The sequence below is a fragment of the Notamacropus eugenii genome, chromosome 1 (genome assembly GCF_028372415.1).
Source record: "Notamacropus eugenii isolate mMacEug1 chromosome 1, mMacEug1.pri_v2, whole genome shotgun sequence".
In the NCBI taxonomy this organism is placed as follows: Eukaryota; Metazoa; Chordata; class Mammalia; order Diprotodontia; family Macropodidae; genus Notamacropus; species Notamacropus eugenii.
Genome location: NC_092872.1, coordinates 183776735 through 183802769, shown reverse-complemented (window position 1 = coordinate 183802769; position 26035 = coordinate 183776735). Strand labels below are relative to the sequence as shown.

At 37.5% G+C, this 26035-nt stretch overlaps 1 protein-coding gene and 1 pseudogene across 2 annotated transcripts in view; one reads left to right on the top strand and one right to left on the bottom strand.

Moving 5' to 3' along the window:
• Nucleotides 1-26035, bottom strand: part of SORCS3 (sortilin related VPS10 domain containing receptor 3) — a 676074-nt gene that overhangs the window by 154969 nt on the left and 495070 nt on the right. For both annotated transcript variants that reach the window (XM_072621715.1, XM_072621724.1), the window contains one exon: nucleotides 1658-1776. In XM_072621715.1, coding sequence (XP_072477816.1) covers nucleotides 1658-1776 — 119 coding nt within the window. The remainder of the gene's footprint in view (nucleotides 1-1657; nucleotides 1777-26035) is intronic.
• LOC140529172 (protein EFR3 homolog A pseudogene) lies at nucleotides 17800-18730 on the top strand (annotated as a pseudogene).

Here is a 26035-nt window from a genome sequence, read left to right as displayed (position 1 = left end):
AACTGTTTTTGTTCTGTTTTGTTGGTTTGTTTTGTCTACATAAGATCTCACTCTACCAACTGAGTAGTCATTTCCCAAGTTCAAGTGAATAGTAACCATATAAATCAATCGACAAGTGCATGTTTTGTGAAAAGCCCTGTGCTGAGTGGGTACAAAAAAGGATCAGATACCATTTCTGAATGTAAAGCTCAGCAAGCAAGAATTATAAACATAAAAAGTTAACAGTATGTATCATATAAACAGAGTAATTTGTATGATGTCTCTCCATAGGAAAGGTTGGTATCCTGATTTCCTGGAGAGCTGTGATGATACACAAGGAAAGTGCCTTGAAATTGTGGGCTGTGTATAGACATTGTCAAGGTCCATCTTTCTTCTTGCTTGTATTTGTTATTTCCAGCACTTCAGCATAGTAGAAATGTAGCAAATGCTCGTAGCCTGCCTGCTAACCATATGGGGAATGGAGGATTCCTTGACTGACTATTGGAGCATCCCAAAGGATTTAGCCACCATGTTCCTCTATCATCAACATGAGAGATGAACATCAAAAAGTCAATGGCCAATGGCTAACGGCCTTAAATCACAGGCTAATAAGTTAGGAATCTATCAAATAGTACAATATACGATACACAGTAATTCCTGTGTAGGCCATGATGCTACCTACTACCTGTATGACCTAAGAAAAGATATATGATGTCCTTTGAACTCAGTTTCCTTAACTGTAAAATTAAAGCATTGGACTAGAATAAGGGGTGGGGTCACATGTGGCCTGGAAGCTACAAGTTCCCCACCCCTGGACTAAATGGTGTCTAAAATCCCTCCAAAATGAAAATAAATAGTACTATAGCCAAAACTTCATACCATTTCTAATTAAATAAGAAGCCAAAAGGGTCACTTCTTTCCCTATGCCTCAAAGCACTAGTTGACCACATTGATGCCAGAAAAAAAAAAGTCTTTTTTGTTTTGGGTTTCTTTTTTTAGAAGTAGATAATTTTGAACAAAGGTATTCATAATGTATTATGAGTAGAAGGAGGATAGAGGGGAAGTCTTCACATTCTAGTATATTTCCAGAAAGAAATTTTTGTGTATACTCAGCGATGTGGTTAACCCTTAACTGAAATGGCCAGGCCTCCATTCCATATTATCTTCTTTTCACATTTGCTATTCTTGCTAGCAGAGATAGACTAAACTCTTTAGACTCAGGAACTGTGTTCTCATAGTTGTCTGTATACCACTCAGTACCTACCACAGGGCCTTTCTTGTAGTAGGATAAACAACTTTTAGTCACATTTTTTAATGGTTTGACCGCATCATCATGAGGCTATTCACAGAATATCCTTAAATTCCAAAACTCCAGTCCATAATCTACTTTTTTAAAGCTATTTACAATAAAACAAAATGGCATTCCAACCCCAAGAATGCAAACAGTTCCTCAGAATAATATAAATCCTCTGTGTGCTTCCACCACTATCATAGATAATTAGTGTTCTCTTCCTTTATAAGTGGGCTTTTCCTGATCTCTAGAGAAAGATGCTGATATGTATTCATTCCCCCATTCAAACTCTTTGTCTCCATAACCATGAAAGGAGCTTTACCAGGGAATTCCATATAGTAGGCACCTCCCCCTCTATGTATCACTAATGAAATGCCATGTACTCACCTGAATGAAAACATATTCATCCTGGACCACCAATGAACTAATGTCAATGGAGCGTGCAAAGGGCCCACTCTTGGTGGTTTCTGAGCACTCCTGGATACGGCAGGTGAGATAGTGGGCGTCTGAAATGGGAAGTTGGAGAAGGGCATTGTTACTAAATATAGATAGATGAAAACAAAGTAGAAAGACAAATGACTTTATTCAGCAGTTTCCATCAAACTTCTATCATAAACCAAGGTAAAGATTGGGGTGAAAAGCGAATGACAATATCACAGTCCTCTTCTATTACACTGAATGGGTTTCAAGTGCTGAGAAGAAAGAGGGTAGGATGAGGAGGGGGTGAGAGGGGGGAATCCGCAAAATGTGACTGGTGTAAGTAGAAGGCTGTAAAATTCTAAAGCCCAGAGGTTAGCAAACAAATCCATTCAAGGTTAATGCTACTCATCCAGAAAAAGCAGGGAGGATAGGGATACTAAATGAATGAATTAGAAATCCATTGTTCCATTTTGAGAAGTCATTTTTTACTAGTAATGAGGCAGAGAGAACTGAAGGGGCACAAAAGCCCAGAATAAGCCAAATACAGTCTTTACTGGGAGAAATCAAAAGCAGTTTCTCCTTGACATGGAGGTGGTTAGAAGAGGACATGTTCAGAGTTAAGGGTATGACATTAAGAAGGCATCTGAATACACTTAGTAAGTGGTCTGAAGAGACTGGATCAGATGGTAAAGGGCTTGTGGGAAGCTGTGAATAAATCCAGAATCTGTGTGCCAACAGAATTTAGTGACAAAGATTTTACCTATATTTTTACCAAAGATTTTTAGTGCCTCTTTTTACCTAGGAGTTAATATTTCTTTAAATATCCCCTGGCTTATATGTAATGCAATTTATATTTAGAAACGAGAGAATGGCCTGTAGATTGTACTATTGTAATAAAAAAAAAAAACTTTTTCAACTTAAATGCATAACAAATCAAATGTGTGTTGGATACCTGCTTCTCTCATTTTCCACATCTGAAAAAAAATCCTAATCATTTGACCTATGTCACAATAATCAAGCATCAGTGCTCAACCAGTGGATATTACTCAAATTACAATATAGCACCTAGGAGAAAATAATCAGCTCCAATGATATTATCATACTGTAAACCCTTAAGAGCTGAAAAGGAACTCTAAGGAGATCTAATTTAACCCCTACCTGAGATGTCTTGATTTGTGAGTCCATAAGGGCAAACTCACCTAGCCAATTTTATAAGACTATATTTGAAATTTCCATACAAGCTATACAACCTTTGCCATCCGTCTTGGTTCCATGGGTTAAAAACCTTCCCCCAACCCTTCCATATACATTTTCTGTCTCTCCCTTTAGGCACAGTAATGAAATCAACAGTATCATTCTTTTTTTTTTTTTTGGAAACAGTATGCCAATCAATTTTACTACAGATCGCTGTGGATCCCAACATCTCTGTGGCTCTCCAGTCCAACCTCCCTTCTCTGACCACCACTACGCCTCAAGGGTTCTTTCTGCATATCACAATTTAAACTTCATTATTACATGAGCTCTTGAACTTTTCTATTTATAATTCTAACACAGCACAGTGTCTGGCATAAAATAAGTGCTTAATAAATATTCTTTTCCTTCATTCATTCACTATCATTTCTGGCTACAATGTTGCCCCAATGGTTCACATTGACTTTGTAATCCATAAAAACCTCCAGACTGTGTTACTATCCTTGAATAAATCGAGGTAATAGCATTTTAAACTAAAACTCATATGCATCAAAGACATTGAATTATTTTAAATTTTATATTTTCTCCTGAAAATAACATTCAAAGGGACCCAGATATGAGAGACTCCACATTTTCCAAGAGAAAAGACTGAAAAATGGTATTGATTCAGAATTGTTGCTAATCATGGTTTTTAACAAATAATGGAACCAACCTAATTTTTAAAAAATGACACAAGAGTCAATTGGGGCCATTTCCTGATGTAATTTGAACCTCACTTAGATAATATGCTTATCTGGTTCTGTTTTTAGGAATGGACTCCTCCTCCCCCCTCCATTCTCCAGTACCTCTTCAACTATGGCATGGACCCTTTGTCTTTTTCAAGGCATGTGTCAATTCAAATCCGCAGAGCAAGTTAGAGTAAAATCAGCAGGAGCACTTAGTAGGTTTATACCAAAGGCTGGATCTCTTAGGGGCAAAATATTAAATATTGAGAGGTGGCTGGTACTCACAAGCGCTATGAGGGGAATGAGGATAACCAGACTTAGGGAGTTTTAGAATATAGCACCTTAAGGTACCCCAAATTTGGAATCAGAATGCTCACTGCCCCCTAGGTTCAAGATATTCTGTTGGTCCCACTGACTTTCTACCCCTAATCTGAGCAGCAAATACACTTAAAGAAAAGACAATTATATCTCTTCCAAGGATGGAGCCAAGGTGGTAAAATAGAGAAGAATTCAGTTGAGTTCTCTTAATATCCTCTAAAGAACTTTAAAATAATGCTTCAAATCAAACTCTGGAGTGGCAGAGACAATCAAAGGTCAGAATGAGACATGCTTCAAGCCAAAAATAACACATGCAGTCAGACAGAGTGATGTGGAGGAGGAGCCTGATCCAGAGTCCATGTAGATGAAACATCAGTTGCGGGATTAGGTGGTAGTGACAGAAGCAGAGATCTGAAGCCAGAGATGGTAAACAGACCTGGCAACTTGTCAGAAAGAGGTTATAGGGTACCCTTGTTCTGGCACTAGGCACAAGATGAGATGCTTTTTGGCAACTCCATTGCCTATATCCACTTCTGAGCCATGGTTCAAGGGCAGAGAGGAGCACTTTTGGCCAAAAGCGAGTAGAAGCTCTAAGGGCAGTACCACTTTGTGCCACAAAGGATCAAAGACCCTATAGATCAGTATCATTTCCAGTCCCAAGGGAAGAGGAACACTGAGAAGCAAGTATTGATTATATTCCCAAGGGATCTGGGGTAATTCCAGGGTAAGGAACAGAATGCAGACCAAGAGAACAGTAACCACACTTCTCCCCACCTCACACCACCTTGGAAGCACTGAAAACTTCTAAAACCCCAGAACTAGCTCTGAAAACTAGTGCAAAAATGCCTGATGTTTGGGACTGAGCCCTTCCCTCTGCCTCATGCCAGGAACAAAGCCCAACTTTAACATAAAGTTTCAAATCAAGAAATAGGGTGGAAAATGGGTAAAGAACATGATCATTTTACACACACACACACACACACACACACACACACACACACACACACGGTTAAAATAAGGGGTTGGAGCAGAATGAATTATGCTTCAGTTGAGGCAAAAAAAAAATGCACAGTTAGCTATCATCATCTCAGACAAAGAAAAAACCAAAAAAAAAAAAAAGGCCTAATTATAAGGGATAAGCAAGAAAATTACATTTTGCTAAAAGGAATTAAGGAATAGCAAAAGTAAATATATATGCACTAAATAACATAGTATCCATATTCTTAAAGGAAAAATTAAATAAATTATGAGAAGAAATAGGCAGGAAAACTCTACCAGTGTGAGACCTCAACTTTCCTCTCAGAGGAGCTAGATAAATCTAACCATAAAATAAACAATAAAGAAGTGAAGGAGATAACTCAAATTTTAGAAAAAATTGTATATGATAAACCTCTGGAGAAAACTGAATGGGAATAGAAAAGAGTATACTTTTTCCTCAGCTATATGTGGTACCTCAAAAAAAAAAAACTGACCATGAATTAGGATATAAAAATGTCACAACCAAATGCAGGAAAGCAGAACTAGTAAAAGCACCCTTGTCAGACCAAAATAAAAAAAAATACATTTAATAAAGGGTTATGGAAGTATAGATTAGCAGCTAACTAGAAAATCAATAATCTAATCCTAAAGAGTGACTGGATCAAAGAACAAATCATGGAAAAAATCAATAATTTTGTTAAAGAGCATGATAATGGTGAGACAATATTCAAAAATTTGGGTGATGTAGCCAAAACAGTACTAATGGGAAATTTTATATCTATAAATGTGTTTGCACACAAACATGCAAACACACATATACATATATACACATTATATTTATATATACATATATAAACGCATATACATGTGTATATGTGTGTTTGTGTACAGAGAGAAGGAGAGAGAGGGAGAGACAAGGAGAAAGAACAGATCAATGAAATTACTTGTATCAAAAATGAAAAGAGTGAATGCACCACCAATGAAGATGAAATTAAAGCAAATATTAGGAGTTATTTTGCCCAGTTATACGTCAATAGAACTAACAATATAAGTGAAATGGATAAATATTTACATAAATACAAACTGCCCAGATTAATAGAAGAGGAAATCAAATACTTAAATAACCTAATCTCAGAAAAAGAAATTAAACAAGCCATCAATGAGCTCCACTAAAAAAAAAAAATTCCAGGACCAGATGGATTTACAAGTGAATTCTAGCAAGCATTTAAGGAACAATTAATCCTGATACTATATAAACTATTTGAAAAAAAAAATCTAAAAGTTAAAGAGTCCTACTAAATTCCTTTCATGACACAAATATGGTTTTCAGACCTATACTAGAGAGAGCAAAAACAGAGAAAGAAAACTATGGACTAATTTCTTTAATGAATATTCATGTAAAAATTTTAAACAAAATCCTAAAATGGAGATTACAGCAATATATCATAAAAATCATACACTATGACCAAGTGGAATTTATACCAGGAAGGCAGAGCTGGTTCAACATTAGAAAACTATCAGCGTAATTGACAGTCAGTATAAATAACAACAAAGATGTATGATTATACAAATAGACTCAGAAATAGCCTTTTGACAAAATACAACACTTATTCCTATTAGAAACTCCAGAAAGCTTAGGAATCAATGGAACCTTTCTTAAAAATGCCAAATGTTGTCATTTTTCAGTTGATCAGTTGCGTGTGACTCTTCATGATCCCATGAACCAGCCATCCTTAAGGTTTTCTTGGCAAAGATACTGGATTGGTTTGCTATTTCCTTCTCCAGTAGCTCCTTTTGTCAGGCAGTCAGAGGTTAAGTAATTTGCCCAGGGTAACACACTTAAGAAGTGACTGAGATTGGATCTGAATATGGGTCTCTCTGACTCCAGACCTAGTGCTCTATCCACCAAGTCACCTAAAAATGATAAATATTGTCCTTCTAAAACCAAGAGCAAGCATGATGTGTAATAGGGATAAACTTGAATGCTTCTCAGTAAGGTTAGGAGTGAAGGAAGGATATCTATTATCATCATCATCACAATTATTCAATATTATACTAGGTATGTAGCTATAACAATAAGACCGGAAAAAGATATTGAAAGAATAAAAATAGGAAAAGAGGAAACAAAGCTATCACTCTTTACAGATGTTAGGATGGTACACTTACAGAATCCTAGAGAATCAATTTTTTAAAAAAACTACTTGAAACAATTAACTTCAGCAAAGTTACAGGATATAAAATAAACGCACATAAAATATCACCTTTTCTATATACTGCCAACAAAACCAAGCAGGAAGAGATGGAGAAATTCCATTTAAAATAATCGCAGACAAAATAAGTATTTGAAGTCTACCTGCCAAGACAAACTCAGGGATTGTATGAATACAAATATGAAACAGTTTTCATACAAATAAAGACAGGTGTAAAGAATTAAGAAAATATTAATTGCTCATGGGTAGGCCAAGCCAAAATAATAAAAATGACAATTCTACTTATTAATTTACTTATCTAGTGCCATACCCATCAAACTACCAAAGAATAACTTTCTAGAGCTAGAAAAAAATAGTAACAAAATTTATCTGGAATATCCAGAAATACCAAGGGAATTAAAAAAATGTCAAGGAAGGTAGCCTAGCAGCTTCAGCTTTCAAACTATATTAAAAAGCAGTAATTATAAAAAAAAAAAATCTGGTACTGGCTAAGAAATGGAGTGGTGGGTCAGTGGACTAGTTAGGTACACAAATGTTATTATTCAGTTGTTTCAATCATGTCTAACTCTTTATGACCCCATTTGAGGCTTTCAGGGCAAAGATAATAAGAGTGGTTTTTCATTTCCTTCTTCAGTCATTTTTACAGATGAGGAAACTGAAGTAAATTTTAAGGGACTTAATCAGGGTCACAAAGCTAGTAAATATCTGAGGCTAGATTTGAACTCAGAAAGTTCTTTTGAGTCTTCCTGAATCTGGGTCCACCACTCTATACACCATGCCACCTAGCTGCCCTAAGTACACTATACATAATAATAAAGGATCATAGTAATTTAGCGTTTGATAAACTGAAAGATCCAAGTTTGGGGGAAAGAATTCACTATCTGACAAAAATTGCTTGGAAAACTGGAAATAGTTCGGCAGACACTAGGCACAGACCAATATCTCACACTGTATACCAAGGAAAGGTCAAAATGGAGAAATGATTTTGACATAAAGAGTAACATTATAAGCAAATTAGAAGATTCTAAAACTTTATCATGACACAAAACCACCCTTCTTACTATGTGTCTGGCCTCCTGGTACCATGCTCTTTTCACTACAACTGGCTCCCATTTGTTTTCACAGCTCAGTTGCATGCAGTCTCATAAATTCAACCACTGAGCTGATGAAATGGTCCCTTAAAAAGAAGCTATCTGTCCTGTACAGTAACAGAACACAATAACTCAAGCAGCAGTTGGGAGGCAGGTTATTCCTCAAATCTTAGCAAGTGGACTAAATGTTGATGCCAAAGAGGAAAAAGTGAAGCCACCTCTTCTTTCTCTTCATCTTAAGCAATCTCTTTCCATCCCCAGCAACATTTGGCATGAGTACCAAACGTTAACACTTAATTGCATTCTGTCATCATTACTTTACTTCTCTGGGTCTCTGTTTCCACCTTGCCAAATAAGTGGATTGGCTAGAATGACCTCTAAGATCTATCTCAACTCTAGCATTCTGTAATTCTAACTTTTCAAGAATACCACTGCATTCCACCAATTCACCATTATCATATCAATATTTTGGTTCTGTTTATCCCATATCCTTTGAGTCATTTTTCAATCATCTCCAACTTCGTTGGGGTTGTCTTGGCAAAGATACCGAAGTAGTCAGTCATTTTCTTCCCTAGCTCATTTTACAGATGAGGAAACTGAGACAAACAGGGTTAAATGACTTGCTCAGGATGACACATCTAGTGTCTGAGGTAGGATTTGAATTCAGGAAGGGAAATCTTCCTAACTACAGGCCCAGTACTCTATCTACTGCACCACCCAGCTGTTCATCCTATGCTTATGCAATTACATAAGTATTTACACATTTAAATATTTACTTATATAAGTATAGCATTGTTAAAATATATTTCATATCATGTTAATTAAAATATAATTATAGGATTATTATTAAATAAGTACTTGTAGAAGTATATAAGTATAGGATTACTGTTATTAAATAAGTACTTCTATAATAAGCTTATGCAGTGCAAAGTCCCTTCCTTTTCTCATCCCCACAGATCATACCACAAGGCTGGGGATATAGAAAGCACTCAATAAAGACGTGCCAATTGATGGACTGGTGCCTCCCTGCAAAGATAGCACGCATATTTCTCACACCAGTTACATTCTTTTTTCCCCTTTTGACAGATTTATTTTATAGTCACTTAAAATATCATCCAACCCAAGGGCAATATTTACCGCAGGGATAGGTTTACACAACACAAAGGCATTTACAATCCATTGTACCCACTGAATAATAATTTTACTGATTAAATTTCTTAAAATTTATCAAATGTTTTAAAAAATGCTGAACAAGATGAGGGGAATATTTCAGTGTGGTCTGTTCTTTTCAATTTGCTTTAAAAAAAAAAAAAAAGGAAAAATGTCCTGCTTTCCAAAAAACTGGTAATAAGCAAGAACTACATACAGCAGCAGGGATGTTAAGGCATTTCTCAAAATCTTTGCAAATAAGTCCAAGATGGGAATGGGAGGGTGAGGAAATCAATAGAGAAGCATTACTATAGATGCCATAATATACAATAAATTTAGATCATTTAAAATAAAAAAGGGAAAAAGGAGACAAGAGGCAGCATTTTAGCAGCAAATGACTCAACAGAAAATTATATTTACAAAGAGATAAATACAAGGAATTTGGGGGAGGGTAGGAAAATGGATCAGTAGAATGAATGAAGGCCTCAAAGAAAACATGGCATGGTCATTTTAAAAGCAATTACATGTTCCAAATCTGAAACTGTCCAGAATAATTTTGGTTTTCTGGAATTTACATCTTTGAATACCACAATTCAGGTTATATTTATACAAGGGTAGCAATAATTGGGAGCTGACCATACTGTCACCAACTTTTCATCAAATGTAAATTCATACCCTTCATGAACCAGTTGACATGCTCTGCAAATGAGTTTTAAGTTGCTGAAATGAATAAACTCCTTTGTGACTTTCCCTCCAAAAAGTCAACCTGTTCCCTGTGGACCTATTGCCTAAGTATTTTATATCTCCCAGATCTGACCACATCAAGTCACAAAATGCTCCTTTGTAAAGAAGTTCCTGATTCTGTTCAATGGTTTAGATTTGATTCAGTGTTTTTTATGCTATAAGGGAGACAATTAAAACTGCCACTGTGATCATATAAAGATTTTGGTACAGTATTTTCAGGCAATGACATTCCTATATTGTGTCTGGGACTCATCTTCAGATCATTCTCCAACAATTACTTATAGAGGTACATAGTCTCCACATACTTGTCCAATCCAGGGGTACCATTTTGGATATAACAACTCACCGGGGCAGTGACACCAATTAGATTCTTGAAAAAAGGTATCTATAACCATTCCCTGACAACCCAAACTCTACTGATAATGCTTTCCCAGAGCATTATCTCAACCTGTCTTCTCAAACAGCAATATCTTTTTTTCAATTTATTTATTTGTTTTTAGTTTTCAACATTCTCTTCCATAAGTTTTAAATTTTCTCCTCCTCCCTCCCCCTTCCCTCCTCAAGACGGCATGCAATCCAATATAGGCTCTACACTTACATTCCTATTAAACACATTTTTATATTAGTCATGTCGCATAGAAGAATTAAAATGAATGGGAGAAATCATGAAAAAGAAAGAAAAAACAACAAAAAATAAAATGGTTTGCTTCACTCTGCATTCCAACTCCACCATGGCATTTTGCATCATGAGCCTTTTGGAATTATTTTAGGTCCTTGCACTGCTGAGAAGGGCTAAGTCTATCAAAATCAGTCATCATACACTTGGCTGTTACTGTGTACAAAGTTCTCCTGGTTCTGCTCACTTCACTCCACATCAGTTCATACAAATCTTCCCAGGTTTTTCTGAAGTCCACCTGTTTGTCATTTCTTATAGCACAATAGTATTCCATTACATTCATATACCACAGCTTCTTCAGCCATTCCCCAATTGATGGGCATCCCCTCGATTTCTAGTTCTTGGACACTACAAAAAGAGCTGCTTTAAATATTTTTGTACATGTGGGTCCTTTTCCCATTTTTTATGATCTCTTTGGTATACAGTCCTAGAAGCGGTATTGCTGGGTCAAAGGGTATGCACACTTTATAGCCCTTTGGGCAAAGTTCCAAATTACTCTCCAGAATGGTTGGATCGGCTTACAGCTCCACCAACAATGACTCAACTCTCCCACATCTTCTCCAACATTTATCATCTTTCTGTTTTGTCATGTTAACCAATGGGATAGGTGTGATATGCTGCCGCAGAACTGTTTTGATTTGCATCTCTCTAATCAATAGGGTTTTAGAGCATTTTTTCATATGACTATAGATAGCTTTAATTTCTTCCTCTGAAAACTTCAACAGTAGTCTCTTAATCGTCAAATTCAATGTATATTTTTTAATCCACATTTCACTTGAATTCTGTAGCTTCTGATACTGCTGACCATCTCTTCCTACTAGATACTGTCTCCTTTCTTGGGCATAAGAGATATCATCGCCTTATAGTTGCCAGACTTCTCAAATGCTTCTCTGTTTCCCACAGTGACTATTCATCATCTTCCTGACCTGTTAAATTGTTTTTCCAAAAATCAATCTTTAATTTTCTTTACTTTTCTATATCATTCTCATTCATTCTTAACTACCATCTCTATAGAAATGACTCACAAATCTTTGTCTCCAGTCTGATTCTTTTCTTCTGAGTTACAGATTCATATTTCTAGCTGCCTATTGGACATCCTTATTCAGATGTCTGCCCAATATCTCAATATTACCTTGTTCAGGCTGAATTTCTTTGTACTAGGTCTTTTTTTTTTTTAACTCAATCTGCCTTCACCATTGATGTCACTAGCACCATTATTTATTCAGTTTCAGTTCCATATATTTTAGTACTTTTGTTGACCTGTGCAACTTCATCTCTTACATGCAATCATTTACCAAGTCTCTAAATCTTTCCAATACACACTGTCCTCTCTATTCCCACTGTTACCACTCTAATAGGAGCCCTCAATAAGATCCATCTAGACTACTGCAAATTTCCCTCTCAATAATGTTCAAACTCATTTGCCTGGCACTCAAGACCTTCCCCACTGTATCTCTGGGGACTCTTTCTTATCCTAATTTACATTAAACACCACTCCATGCACTCTATACTCCAAACTATCCTTATCTTTCCAAACACGATTCTTTGTTCCCTCACAACTCTGTTACTTAAATTATAATACTTTGCATTTGTGCAATACCAGCCACTTAAAACTCAATTCAAATGTCACCTCCCCATGAAGCCAAAACTGATCTTAAGTGAAAATGATTGCTTTCCCACTTTTACTTCACATAGCACTTTATTCCGGAATGTACTTATTGTGTGATGTTGTGTCACTATTTGTGTGTGTTTTGTATTAGTTACTGGACCTCATAAGAGCAAGAATGTATTTTTTCTACACTTTGTATCTTCCCAAGAGCTTAACTCAGTTCTGAGTATGCAGTAGGTATTTGATAAATGTCTCTTGAAATGAAATGAAGCTATCTCAGAAGATAGCAAGAAAGGAGTAGATGGATATAAGAAAATGCCAAATGTTTCCTATGACAGCAAGTCAAGTAAAGTTGACAAGCATTGTTAAGAATTTACTATGTGCCAGGCACTGTGCTAAGTGCTGGGGAGACAAACATAAGCTGTCCTCAAGAAGTTTGCATTCTAAAAGTGTAAAGCATCACATAAAGGAGAGCTGAAAAGAGGAAGAAGAATGAGCATACCCTACTGGGGGCGGCATAGTAAAGAAAGTCCTATGGAGACAAAGCATCAGTGCAGCCCAACATTTGGGAATGCTGTTGCATATCCCCTGGGAATATTCTCAGACCCATATATCCAAAAAAAAAAAAAAAAACCAACAGAATCACCACAACGGTTTTCAGGTCAATCCATCAGTCATTCATGCAGCCATGGAGTAGATCATGACTGATCAGTTCAGTTCAAAGCTATAGTTCAAATGATTATATAATATTCATTCTATAACATTTGCAAAGGGTCTGTTGTATGAAAGGTTGTGATTGGGAAAAAATGGTGAGAAAAGAAAAAAATTAAAAATAGACAATCCCTTGCCCTCATTGAGTTTATAGTTGGAGAGGGGTGATAAAAATATGTACCCAGTGCGATACAACACAAAAATAGATGATAATACGGAACTGTATATAGAAATGACATTAGATGGCTTCATATCATAGATGTTTAGAAAGTATAACACTGAGGGGACAAAATAAACCTGATTCCCCAAATCCCAAACAAGCAGCCATGACACCCAGGGTAACAAATCTCAATATGCACTTTTTTGCCTGGCCTGAAAGAAGACTTATGCTGAAAACCACTGGTTTATCTGAATGTGCTCCATAACCTCCTACTCTCAGGGTAGAAAAGCAGAAGGGTCCAAGATGCTTAGATACATCTGGGACAAGTTCCATCTATCCCCTGGGAATATTCGCAGACCCACACAGCCTATATAATTTGCTCCTTGGAAAAAAGGAAAAGCTATAGCAAATACATACAAATAAACCTCACGTTGACATGACAACTGGCTTTTTCCCTACTGGGAAGTATGTCATCACAAGAGCTTACACTAGTAATCAAACCTTCTCATTGAAGGACACCTGCTTATCGCTGGAAAAAAGGTACATTGTTTCCCTTGCCTATTTACTTTTTGGTCTCTTATTTGAGCATTTTAAGAACACAATTACGTATATTTGGAGCTCCCAAACAAAGCCAAAATTTACCTAACCCCTGTCCAATTGCAATGGAAGATTGTTCCACTCCAGCTCTACTTCTTGGCTCATGAGCTACTCCCCACCGCCCAGTATGAAATGAAAGGCCCAATCTAAAAGGATCACCTAATTAAATTGACTAATGCAAACACCACTTACAAATGAAAGGAATTGTGACTTTTATTCTGAGCTAACGTTTTTGAAGTCTCAAACCTTATATTTTGAAAAACCCATGAAGGAGATAATAAGCTCCTTGGTACCTAATGTTTAATGAAAGTACTAGACTATGGGTCAGTGGGAAAGTCAATAGCAAGGCCTGGAAGCAAGGTGGAAATGGCATGGCTTGCACATAGTAGATATTTATAAAAAAGGCTAGAAACGAAGGAATTTTACTTTCTCCATAATTCAAACACTCCATTTGTTCATTTATTCAGAAAGGGATTTCCCCCAGATATTTTTTTACCAACTCAACTCAGAGACCCTCGTGTCCAACCCCTAACAGGATAAGAACTCTTCTTGTGATATATCCAATAAATGGTCCTCCAGAGGTCTTTGCTTGAAACCCTCCAATGAAGCACACCCCACGAAACTCCAGAACTAAACCTTTTTGTTTTCAGATAGCTCTAATGTTGCCTATAAGATGTATGTGATCAAAAGACACATGAAACACATTCCTTGCCCTCCAGAAAATTATCTGGGTCGTCATAAATATGAAACTTTTAAAGAATACAAAGCGAAATATAAGGTCTCCCCAACCTATGACCTCATATATTATGCTACTTGAACTTTTCTTATGAAGTTTTCCATTAGAGATAGAAGGATAGAAGCTGCACTTTCTCTGTTATTTATAGCCTTAATGAGTTGCCTAGACAGAGTACTGAGAGAGAAATTTTTCCAACACACATTCAGGGTCCTCCATAGTCAAGATCCAACCTATTCTTCGAACCTGATTTCATATTATTCCCTTTTATATATTCTATCCCATGGACCCTGCTAAAAGCACAGGCTAACCAATGATTTAGATTAATTAGATGATATGAGTGGCAGATTTGACAGATGAGAATAGGGGCAGAGCAGATATCCCATTTGATCAGGAACACAAGAATGAAAGAAATCAGTTTTCAATTGACTGCTCCCCACACAGAGAGACCAAATTTTAATAAAAAGCAGAAATGGGTAGAATCCAAGACATTTCTCATTGATTCAATTGCAAAATCCCTCCTTTATTCTAGTTTTCATATATTTTATCAGTTACTTATTTGGGGTTGACTAGTTATAATTTCTGTCCCTTCAACTAAATTGTAAAGTCCTTGAGAGCAAGGGCCCTGTCTGATTTCCCTATACAGAGCCATAATTAGGAATCTGTGTGCCAGGGTGGGTGGTGGCAGAAGTGCAAAGGACACTATAACCACAAAGTCTCATTTTCTAAAGAATCTAGTTGCCATACCTGCAGGGATTGGGCTAGTGGTAAGGAAGGAAGTGACTCTAGGAGAGGGGGAGCGTAGTGATTGAACCTGGGGTCTAGAGATCCTGACCAATAGAGCATCAAAAGAAAATTCATAGGGGTTACTACCAGGAAGACATTTACCCTGCTGAAATATCAATGCCATGGGACAGTCTCAGTCACCTAATCCTCATTGGGACTGTTCCTCTATGATATCACCAGTACTCTCTCCCTCAGTGACCTTACAGCAGTCTGTACTCTAATTGTTCACTCATTATATACCAGATTTGTATATACATGTTTCAGAGAATTTGTTAGATTATAAACTCTTTGAGGGTGGGTACTTTGTAAAAAATCAGGCCAGTGTCTACTGGCCTTCTATGGCACTCTGTATATACTAAAGTGCTAAATAAGTGTTTTCAAGATAAATGAATACTTCCGTGAATGTTCAAATCACTTCCTATTAAAAGAAGGATAAAGTAGCTCCTTTGCCTAGGTTATGTGGTCTCCTCAGTGTATAGATTACTATGAGAGAATTCACATTACTCTCTTTACCCCACTACCCATTCTTCCCCAATAGACACATCTCTTCCCTGCATTCATCTCATGGAAGTTATGCAAGGATGGAAATCTAGACTGAAGTTTCAGCTAGTTCCCTTGGGCGTGGTTATACATTTTCCAGTCTGAGGTTCTGGAAATAGGATGTACTTGGATGTTCAGAAAGAGACATAATAACAAGACCTAATAAGACATGTGGAAAGTGGAGGGAATCAGGAACCACATTTGAAGCTATCAATCAGCAGCTATGAAAGCAAAGTGGCTTTTACCCTCAGATCTGGAAAGCATCATGAAGGAAAAGAAAGCTTTCTCTGTGAAAAGTCAAAAATAATCTAGTTTAACCTTTCTTTTTAGAGACTGGGAAACTGGGACCCAGAGAGAGCTGGTGACTTAACCAAGGTTACACAGTAGAATAAAAACTAGAATGTGGATCTCTTGATGCCTAATTGACTGTCATTTGTTTACACAAAAGTTCCCCAAACTCATTTCCTCTGCCCCCAGCCTCAAAAAGCAACTATATAAGGGCATGGCTGTACCAGTTCAAACTTGTGGTCAAGGACAGTTAAGGCATCCCCCAATAAGGTAGAAATGATCACGCCTCCAGTTCTATCCTCAGCTCATTCCTCATCCCCAAGAAATTGGTGGCTCCTTGTCTCTAAAGGCTCAGGAGGTGACACCTTCCCCTCTCCTCCTTTATGTCTCCCTAGCTCTGCCTTTCTAACCCATCTGGCTGCCAGGTTAGTCAAGCCCTGTGCCACAAGTGGAGAGAAGTCAGAAATGGGGGAAGGGGCTCCTAATAAACCATTTCAATAAAAGCATGATGACCAGCACTGGGAAGCAGAACCACTAAAAAGAGAAATGAGATATTATTTGCAAAGTGTTTAGCACCATACCTGATGCATAGTAGGTACTATACAAAAACTATTATTATTCTTTTCAATTTTGTTACCATTATGATCATTACTAATGGGAAGGAAACCTCCCCACCCCCCTTGATCTGAGGCCAAAGGCCTGAGTTATAGGAGGCAATAGAAGGAAATAACACAAATATTCCACTCTTCAGGCTCATTCCTTAGCAATAAGCCAATTTGTTCAGGATTGAATACAAAAAAACAAACAAACAAACAAACAAAGACTTCCCTTGCTCTAGTCTAGAGACTGAGGCTGAACCACTCACAGGAGTATAGCTGAACGAGAGTAGGGGCTTAGTGCAATATAATGGAAGTCTGTTTTAATACAGTAAATCCTATGTTCTCAAATAATAAACCAAAAGCAAACAGGTTCACATCGCCTGCTACCATTATAAAAGCACAACAGGTATCATTTGGGGAAAGCACAGATTTCCATCATCAAGTTACATAGCAGGAAACTCTGAATAAACCAATCTCTAGTTAATGAGGTTTTGATGTACGAGAAGGTTAGGATGCCTCTACAGTTATGAGACCCATTCCATTTCCCCAGAATCTTGTTAATATATGCATTATCTGCAAGTCTGAAACTATGGGTATGGGTGGTTGGAACACATTTTTAGCCTATACAGAATAGGTAATAAAATTTAAATAGGACAGAAAAGTAAAAGTTTGAATTCAGGTTCAAAAAATCAATGGCACAGGTACAAGATGAGGAGGAGCAGGAACTGGCATTGACAAGAACAGTTCTAGTCTCACTCAGAGAAAGACCCTGGCAGCACTGTGCTGCCCCTTCCCCCCATTACCCACCCTCTTTCTGAGGCCTTGGCTTCACCCAGGCTCCTTGCAGCTTCCTAGTCCATCATCATGATATCCTGCAGCCTTTGGGTCACTGGTCCTTGCTGAGTACCTAGGAGGTGAGCACATCCTGGGGCTGATAGGCCTGCACAAATATGCTGCTTTATGCCTTTGTCACAAACATCTGTTGAATAACACATTCAAAAGATGGTCTTGTTGATATGGAAAAATTGACAGTTCATGTCGTATCTGCCCGAGAGAAACTCAATCAAATTGGTTCTTCCTTGGCTCACAGATTGAGCTGAGATGTTGTCTGACACTGGTCTGGGTGTGTTTTCATTGCTATAGAGGTGTTGAACCAGTTGCTAATGGCTTGCCACTCTCAAAGCACTGAGCCATTTGTACAAAGCTTTCTGCAATATGGTAGCAAAGCTGCCAGAGTCAGGAGAATCAAAGCTACAAGTTCTTGGAACTCATTCTTTGGACAAATTTGCAAATATTGAAAAAGACACACCCTCTTATTACAGACGTTCTGACTTTTTCATTTCTCAATTCAGTGCCATGTGTTATTCCTGTCATGATGATCCAGAAATACAGGCAGAAATCCACATAGCTGGGATCCAAAGAATTCAGGGTACGGTTTGCAAAATAGCTAATGATGAGCTGTGGCCGACTATATGGGAACCAAGCATATGGACAAAATTTCCATCTTTGTTATTTAACATCCAAAAATAAAGAATATTTACAGTCCAACAGATTCTCCTTCATCTCTTTCTGGAGGTGACAAAGAGGAAAACCCTGCTGTGTTGGCTAAAAACTGTTTCAGAGAATTACTGAACCAAATAACATATAAGAACAGGAATAATCCTGTTTGACCAGTTGTTGGATATTTAGATCATCACAAACTCTGGAATCCCAATGAATTTGCAGTCCACTGCTTTAAAATTATAATATATTGCATGAATACACAGTATTACCATGTGATCCAAGAGGCTCTAGGGCATCTTAATGCTCAGAAAAAAGATTCTCCATGCATTCAAACAGGAATTTTTCAGGTTCTCTTAAAAGCAGTTGTCATTCTCTAAAGGATCAGCAGGCCCCACAATAATGGAAGTATTTAACACTTTTTCTCAGTATTGAATTTTGTGGTGCATGGAGTGTTGTTCAAATCTGGCCTCAGACACTTACTAGGTGTCTGACCCTGGACAAATCAATTAACCCTATTTGCCTCAGGTTCTCATCTGTAAAATGAGGTGGAAAAGGAAATGGCAAAACCTTCTAGTATTTTTTGCCAAGAAAACCCAAATGGGATCACGGAGAGTCAGACACAACTGAAATGACTCAACAGCACTGACTTTGGAGCTGGCAAAAGATGGGATTGTACAGGTCAACATAAGCACAAGAACCAAACGCAATGATAAGAAGATTGTCCAGAATGCTATTAATGAAACAATGGGGAAACATGGGAAGAATTCCATGAACTGATGAAAAGTGAAGCAAGCAGAATCAGGAGACTGTGGTAGGTAGTTATAGCAACATTATTAAGAATGATCAACTGTGAAAGACTTAGCTACGCTGTTGAAGATAATGATCCAAGAAAATTCCAAAGGACTCATGATGAAAAACACTTTCCACCTCCAGAGAGGGAACTAATGAACTCTGAATGCAGATTGAAGGATATTATTTTTTTTTTACTTTCTTTATTTTTATTGCCTTATTTTGTTTGTATTTTCTTTTGCAACATGGCTAATATGGAACTATGTCTGGCATAACAACATATATAATTGAAATCAAAATGTTTGCCTTCTCAAGAAAGAGGGAGGGGCAGGAGGTAAAGAATTTGGAATTCAAAATTTAAAAAAAGATTATTCAAAAATTTTACATGTAATTGGGAAATATCTAATGAGATGAATAATAACTTTTTTAAAAGTATAGGATGAGGCAATTAGAAGGGTGATCAGAGAGAAAGAAGTTACCTCCATTAAAATAGCTCCTTAAAGTCACAGGGGCTGTAAGCTCTATTTTGGCCAACATAATGATGCAGTTATTTTTTTAAAATGTCATTTTTTTGCTTATATCAATGAAATCACAGGTCCTTGATCTATCCTTAATGTGTCCAAATTGAAGCAGGCAAGAAAGTAACTGAACTCTGGATATATTCCACATATAATTCCAATTCTGAGTGTTACATTTTCTAAGTTATATTAGAAAAATAAATATAGAGGAAAGGGGAAAAATGATTTTGCTAGTCTCAAAACCATGCCATATTAATTTATCCAATAAATAGTCTGTCATTCAATAAACGTTTATTACTGAATGAATTCTTGCGACACACAAAATGTTTCAAAAGCTAGAGATATTTAGCCTGGAGAAGAAAGTGGGGGGGGGGGGCAGGGTCATCATTTCATATTTTGGGGCTTTCATGTAGGCACAGAAGAGGCATCCTACATGACTCCAGAAAGCAGAACAAGAATCATTAGAAGCCAGAGGATGGTAGATTTCAACTCAATATAAAAATGAACTTTCTAACACTAACGAAGCAGCCTGCCTGGTTGCGGAGGGAGCTCTATCACTTGAAGTGTTCAGAAGCAAAGGGATGATACAGCCTGTTAGAAGCTTCTTGCATGGAGTAGGTCAGTTAGCCTAACTCTCTAACTGTATGATGCCGATTCCACAATTCAGCTTCTACGAACACATCACCATCAATTCATGTGTCACACAATGAATCAGACAAGAAACATTAATCAAGTGTCTATTATGTGCTGGACACTGGGCTAAGATCTGGGACAATCCCTATTCTAAAGGAGTCCACAGTCTAAAGTTGGAGACTGCATGCAAACAACTGTATACAAACAAGAGAAACTGGAGATAATATCAGGGGAAAGGTCATAGCATTAAGGTAGATTGGGAAAAATATCATATAGAAGGTCAGAATTTTATCTAGGCCTTGAAACCAGGGAAACCAGGAAGTATAGGAGGCAGGTGAGAATTCCAGGGATTAGGGACAGCCAATGAAAATGCATGCAGTTGGGAGATAGGATATCTTGTGTAAGGAATAGTATGGAGGCCAATGTCACTGGATTGAAGAGTATATAAGAGGGAAATAAGCTATAAAAAAATAAGAAAAGCAGAAGTGAGGAAGATGATGAAAGACTTTTAATGCCAAGCAGATGATTTTATAACTGCTCCTGGAGATCATCAAGAGCCACTGGAATTTGCTGACTAGGTGAGTGATATGGTCAGACCTATACTTTAGGAAAATCAGTTTTACCACTAAGTGAATGACAAGAGAGTGAGGAAAGATTCGAGGCAGGTATACAAATTAGTACAATTGTCCTGGTATGATTGGTACCAAGGTGGTGGCATGGTCAGAGGAGAGAAGGGGACATACAGGAGAGATGTTAGAAGGTAAAATCAACAGGACTTGGCAACTACTTTGGTAAGAGGAGACAAAAGACTAAGGACTGGAGGGTTACATCTAGTTTATGAGCCTGAGTGATAGGGATGTACTCGTCCTTCAACCGTAATAGAGAAGTTACCAAGGCCTCCTAAGGCAGGAGCTGCTACTGATGGTGCAAACCAGGATCATCTGTAGTAGTGTTTAAATAGTGGAATTCTATGGGAAAAGATCATGTATAGATAGTTGGTAAAATGCCTATTTCAAGATAACAGAGGAGCTGGGTAATTCTGCCTGCAGGCCTATATCTTTGATTTGTTTACTGTCTTTACTTTGGAGGAGGAAACCACTAGTAGTATACTTTATTTAATATTAAAAATATGTTCCTGGATTACATGTACAAGCTTCCCCAAATAAGATCACTTTGACAAAAAAAAAAAAAATCTCACAACTCCATTAGGCTATTTTCCTAAAAATCATTATTAATATTAGATTGTAAATTTCCACGGGAGGGTGTGGGCATGTTTGAGCATTGCTTTGATCAGAAAGAAAGTTCTAAGAGGTGACCAGATAACTGATCTCCCCTCATGACATCATATTGCTATGCCAAGTTTGTGACATTTTCTAAATTCCTAATCTATTTCTTCTTTCTCTGTTGTATACTTCAAAGGTAATATCACTTCTAAGTCTGCCTCTATCAAACTTCACCCACATGCTGACCACTAGTTTTTATCTCCTTTAGTTACTGGATTTTCTTATGTGAATTTATATAGTTATTACAGTGCTACTCCACCTACGTTTTTCCCTATCCTACTGTTTTTGTATAAGGTATACCCTTCAAGGAGCATATTACCATCACCATTACCTGGTGACATCTTCGAAATCAAATACACCTCCTTGTTTTAAGCCTACCTCACCTTGCATTTTTCCCAAACTCTGTGAATTTTTGTATAAACTTCCGAGGTTATGAATTTTACTGCTGGTTCTTGTCTGGAATTTTGTCTCATGAATTTCTATGACTTCTTCCTACATTGGAGATACTACTGTCCATGGTACCTAGTGAGGTGGCGATGTGTGTGCATGTGTGCATGTGTGTGTGTGCATGTGTGTGTGTGTGTGTAATTTTCTTCCTTCCCCTGCCTTTAATAACTTATGAATTTAATTTACCTAATGCACTAAAACTTGCCCTAATCATAATAAAGCAAAACACTGCTGTAACAGGATTTGATCTCTAGAGACAAAGATCATCTCTGGCCTCTGACTTAGGGAGAGGAGCTCAATTGGGAACCTTCAAAATTCAAGCCAATGAGAGAAAGGTTACTTGCGGCACTTTAGAGACATGCTGGCAGATCACAAGCTCTCCCCACCCCCACCCCCACCCCCACTGCTCAAAGCATGAAAGCTAAACCAGAGCACCAGGATTTTAAGATAGCTTCATGTCCCTTTAGCCCCTTGATGCCTCAGGACCTCCAAGAACAGTGTAAGTGGTTTGGCTACTCCTCTTCACCCTAAGAGCTTCTGAGACAAGGGGAATTTATAGGAGAGAGAAAGGAAGGAGAGGAAAGGGAATTGCTTTACAAAGATCCAATAGTCCTGGCCCTCTGAAATATATAATTTCAAGTGTTTATAGTCTGGATATTGGTCATTCTGGAATGTATCTTGCAAATTACATGGATACACAGTACATAGGTACTATGTGCTGAGAGACATAATTTTCTTTAATACTGTATTTTCATGGAACCAATTAATAATGCTAAGTAGGATATGCTTATACACATTTTTAGGTAGTTATGGGCTACATTCTTGGTCTTCTACAGCAGATAATGAGGAATGTAGGGATCACCTTCCCCTAAGAAAAGTGGAATACCTGTTGCCCCATGGCAAAAGTCATTTGGAATTGGAGGTCTCCTTTTCAACATACCCATACAAGAGGAGGTCGTCTACTCTTTATTTCCCATCATTACTTCTAGACTCTCCTTCTGCAGCTTCATGTAGCAACCTATGGTCCTTTCAGGCTAACATCATCATTCTCTATAACATGGTTCACATCTTCATTGCTGTCATTTGCCCAGCCTCTGGGTCATTTTCCCTTCTTTCTCAAGGGTTCATTATTTAGATCAGTCTTATCTATTCCAACCCTTGCCTAGTTATTTCAGTATTCACAGTGATGTAAATCTGACCATCCAGGTCTCTCATTTCATTAGCATCCTCAACTCCCCCAACATTCTACCTCAATTGCCAATGATAACTTAGACTTCACTGCTATCACCCCAAACTATTCTATTCCTGTGATCTTGACCTCTGATGTTCCCATCATCTCCTGTTATTATGTCCTCTATCTGTTTTTTCTGTGTCTCTGTTTCTTCTTCCCTCTCATTTTCTCTCTGTGTGTGTTTCTCTCTCTGTCTCTCTGTGTCTCCCGCTCTTTTTCCTCTTAATTCTCCTCCTCCTCCTTTCTTTCTTCATCTTCATTATAGCCTCCAATTCTTACATTTCTTCCAATTCGCCCAGTCCGTCGTCTGCTCTAGTTTCACTTTTCTCACTTTGTAATTTTGACTCCCAACTACATGCTGACACTCATCCTTAAAATCTTACTTCCTTGTCTTTCTGAAATTTACATTTTGCCAAACTACAATCCAGAGTCATGCTCTTCCCCTTTTTCCCCAATTATCTGCTTTTTTTTCTCCCACTTGTGAACCACAGAATGCTATCAGAGGAAGTCCAAAGGGGTGATAGCTCCAATCCCACCTCAATTAATACAAACACAGAAGGTCCAGACATCACAACTGAATCAATCAATAGTTTAAACCAAGTATTAAAGAATTTTCCTACAACCCCATTATAAGGTGTGAACAAGTTTTTAATTAATTTGTGAAGATTATAAGGCTCTAATAATTGGATGAATGCAAATGATACCATACAGGAACTCTCTTATAATTGGTTGAGAACAAGTTACACCTTTTGGCCTATATATAAAAATAGCAAGTTAGTTGTGAGTCCGTCAATCAAGTGGTAGATCAGTCCAGACGCAGAGGATTTCAGTACAGAAAATTCCAGACTTAGGGTTGAAACCAAGACCTAGGTACCTCTTAGGGGTAAGGAAAGTTTATTTTTTCCTCTTTTTCTTCCTTAACCATTTCCTCCTTCCACTGGCCAAGTCATCAGAGAGTTAGTAGCTGGCTACTAGACAGTAGCTGGCAATATATCTAAATGGGATCAGAGAGACTGCAACGATAGATAACACATCCAGTCTGGAATAGAAGGAACACAGATATAAAAAGAAAGACAGATATGGAAAAGTAAAGAGTTGGCAAGTTAGGAAGCAACTAGAACTACTGGCTATGGATTCAAGAGAAAGGAATTTTAGGCCATAAAGCTCCAGGAATTGTCAATCATCCCTTCCCTGTGTGTATTTTTGAGAGTTTATGTTTCTGGGATACAGGAAAAAATGTTTGTGATAACTCTTCTTCCTATGCCATTTAGTAAATGCCTCTGGTAAAAGCTAAATGAGGCTACTGACTGATTATTAATAGAAAGCACACCAGTAGGGATTTGTAAGTAACAGAATTAGAAATCTCACTCCTGGAACCCTGAGTTGTGACAGTCAAGTCCCAGTCTGTAAATATGGACTTCAGATTTGGGGCTACACTAAAAGTCCATGTTATCCATTCTCACCTAGGTTATCTGCTACATAACAATCCTTTAAAAAAAATTAAAAATTAAAAAATCCCTGATTGATTCTCTATCCTATCCCCCACAGCAACTGTTTTAAGTCTTTCTCCTCCCAACTCAATCCACTCTCCTCTTTCACAAAGGATGATGTCATCAACTTTCTTGTGAAAGTTGAGGCCATCTCTCATGAAATCCCTCCTTTCTCATATGCTATGCTGCAAAACAGTTCTACATCTCTTCCCATCCTCTTGTCCTTTGCCACTTGTCTAAGGAACAATAATAATGATTAAAGCTATTATTTATATAGCACCTAATGGTTTTCAAAGTGTTTTACAAATATTATGTCGTTTGATCCCCACAACATCCCTGGCAGGTAGGTGCGACTTTTATACTCATTTTACAGACAGTAACCTAAGTCCTTGTGTTCCTCAAATCTTTGGCCTTGGACTCATTTCTTCTGTGTATTTTCTCCTTTGTTGAGTTCGTTGACTTTTCATTAGTCATGTTTATGCATGTGACAATCAGATCTCTCTTTCTATCTCTCTCTGTCTCTCTTTCTATATGTATATGTAGAGATAGACAGATAGATACTGATATATCTACATATATCTATATATACATATAAATATAAACATAGATAAACATAGAGACATGTCTGTATAAATATATTTACCTAGACATATAGCTTAAGTATCTCTCAGGGCAGCTAGTTGGTGCAATAGTTAGAGCACCAGGCCTGGAGTTAGGAAGACTTGTCTTCCGTCCCTTAATCCCCCATTTCTCTTGTTTCTATTTAAGGTACCACAATATACTAAAGCCTCATTATCATCTTCAAGTCTTCTCTTTCCCCTCTGAGGAATCTTCCACATATACAGGAAAATAAATAAAAGAGAAAGAGATCGGTGATATCTACTGGGCTCCCCTTACTGGTTTACTTCTATTTTGTCCTTGGTGTCTATCACATTGTATTTAGTAAATGCTGGGTGTCTATCTTCAAGGAAAATACCATTTAAAGGAGCCTTGGCAGTGAGTCCTGTCAGTCAACAAGCATTTTTTAAATGCTTACTATGTGGTAATTCAAATAATTATCCAATTACTTCTTGGTATAGAAAATTGGCATTTTTGCACAGCACATTTTCCTAAAGCAAAGCACGCTTTCATATAAATGCAAACCACTTAAAAATAAACACTGTGTGTTGGTATACATTTCTTTTAGAATTATACCAAAGGCAGCATGAAATTATGGTGGAGGAAACTGTGAATATCATCACATCAAAATTCTTACTCTAAAGGCCAAGGAAATATTTAGAGATTGGTCCAGGTTGGTCTATTTCCATGGGGCTTCTCAAAGGACGGAAGAAGCCTCTTCCCCTCCT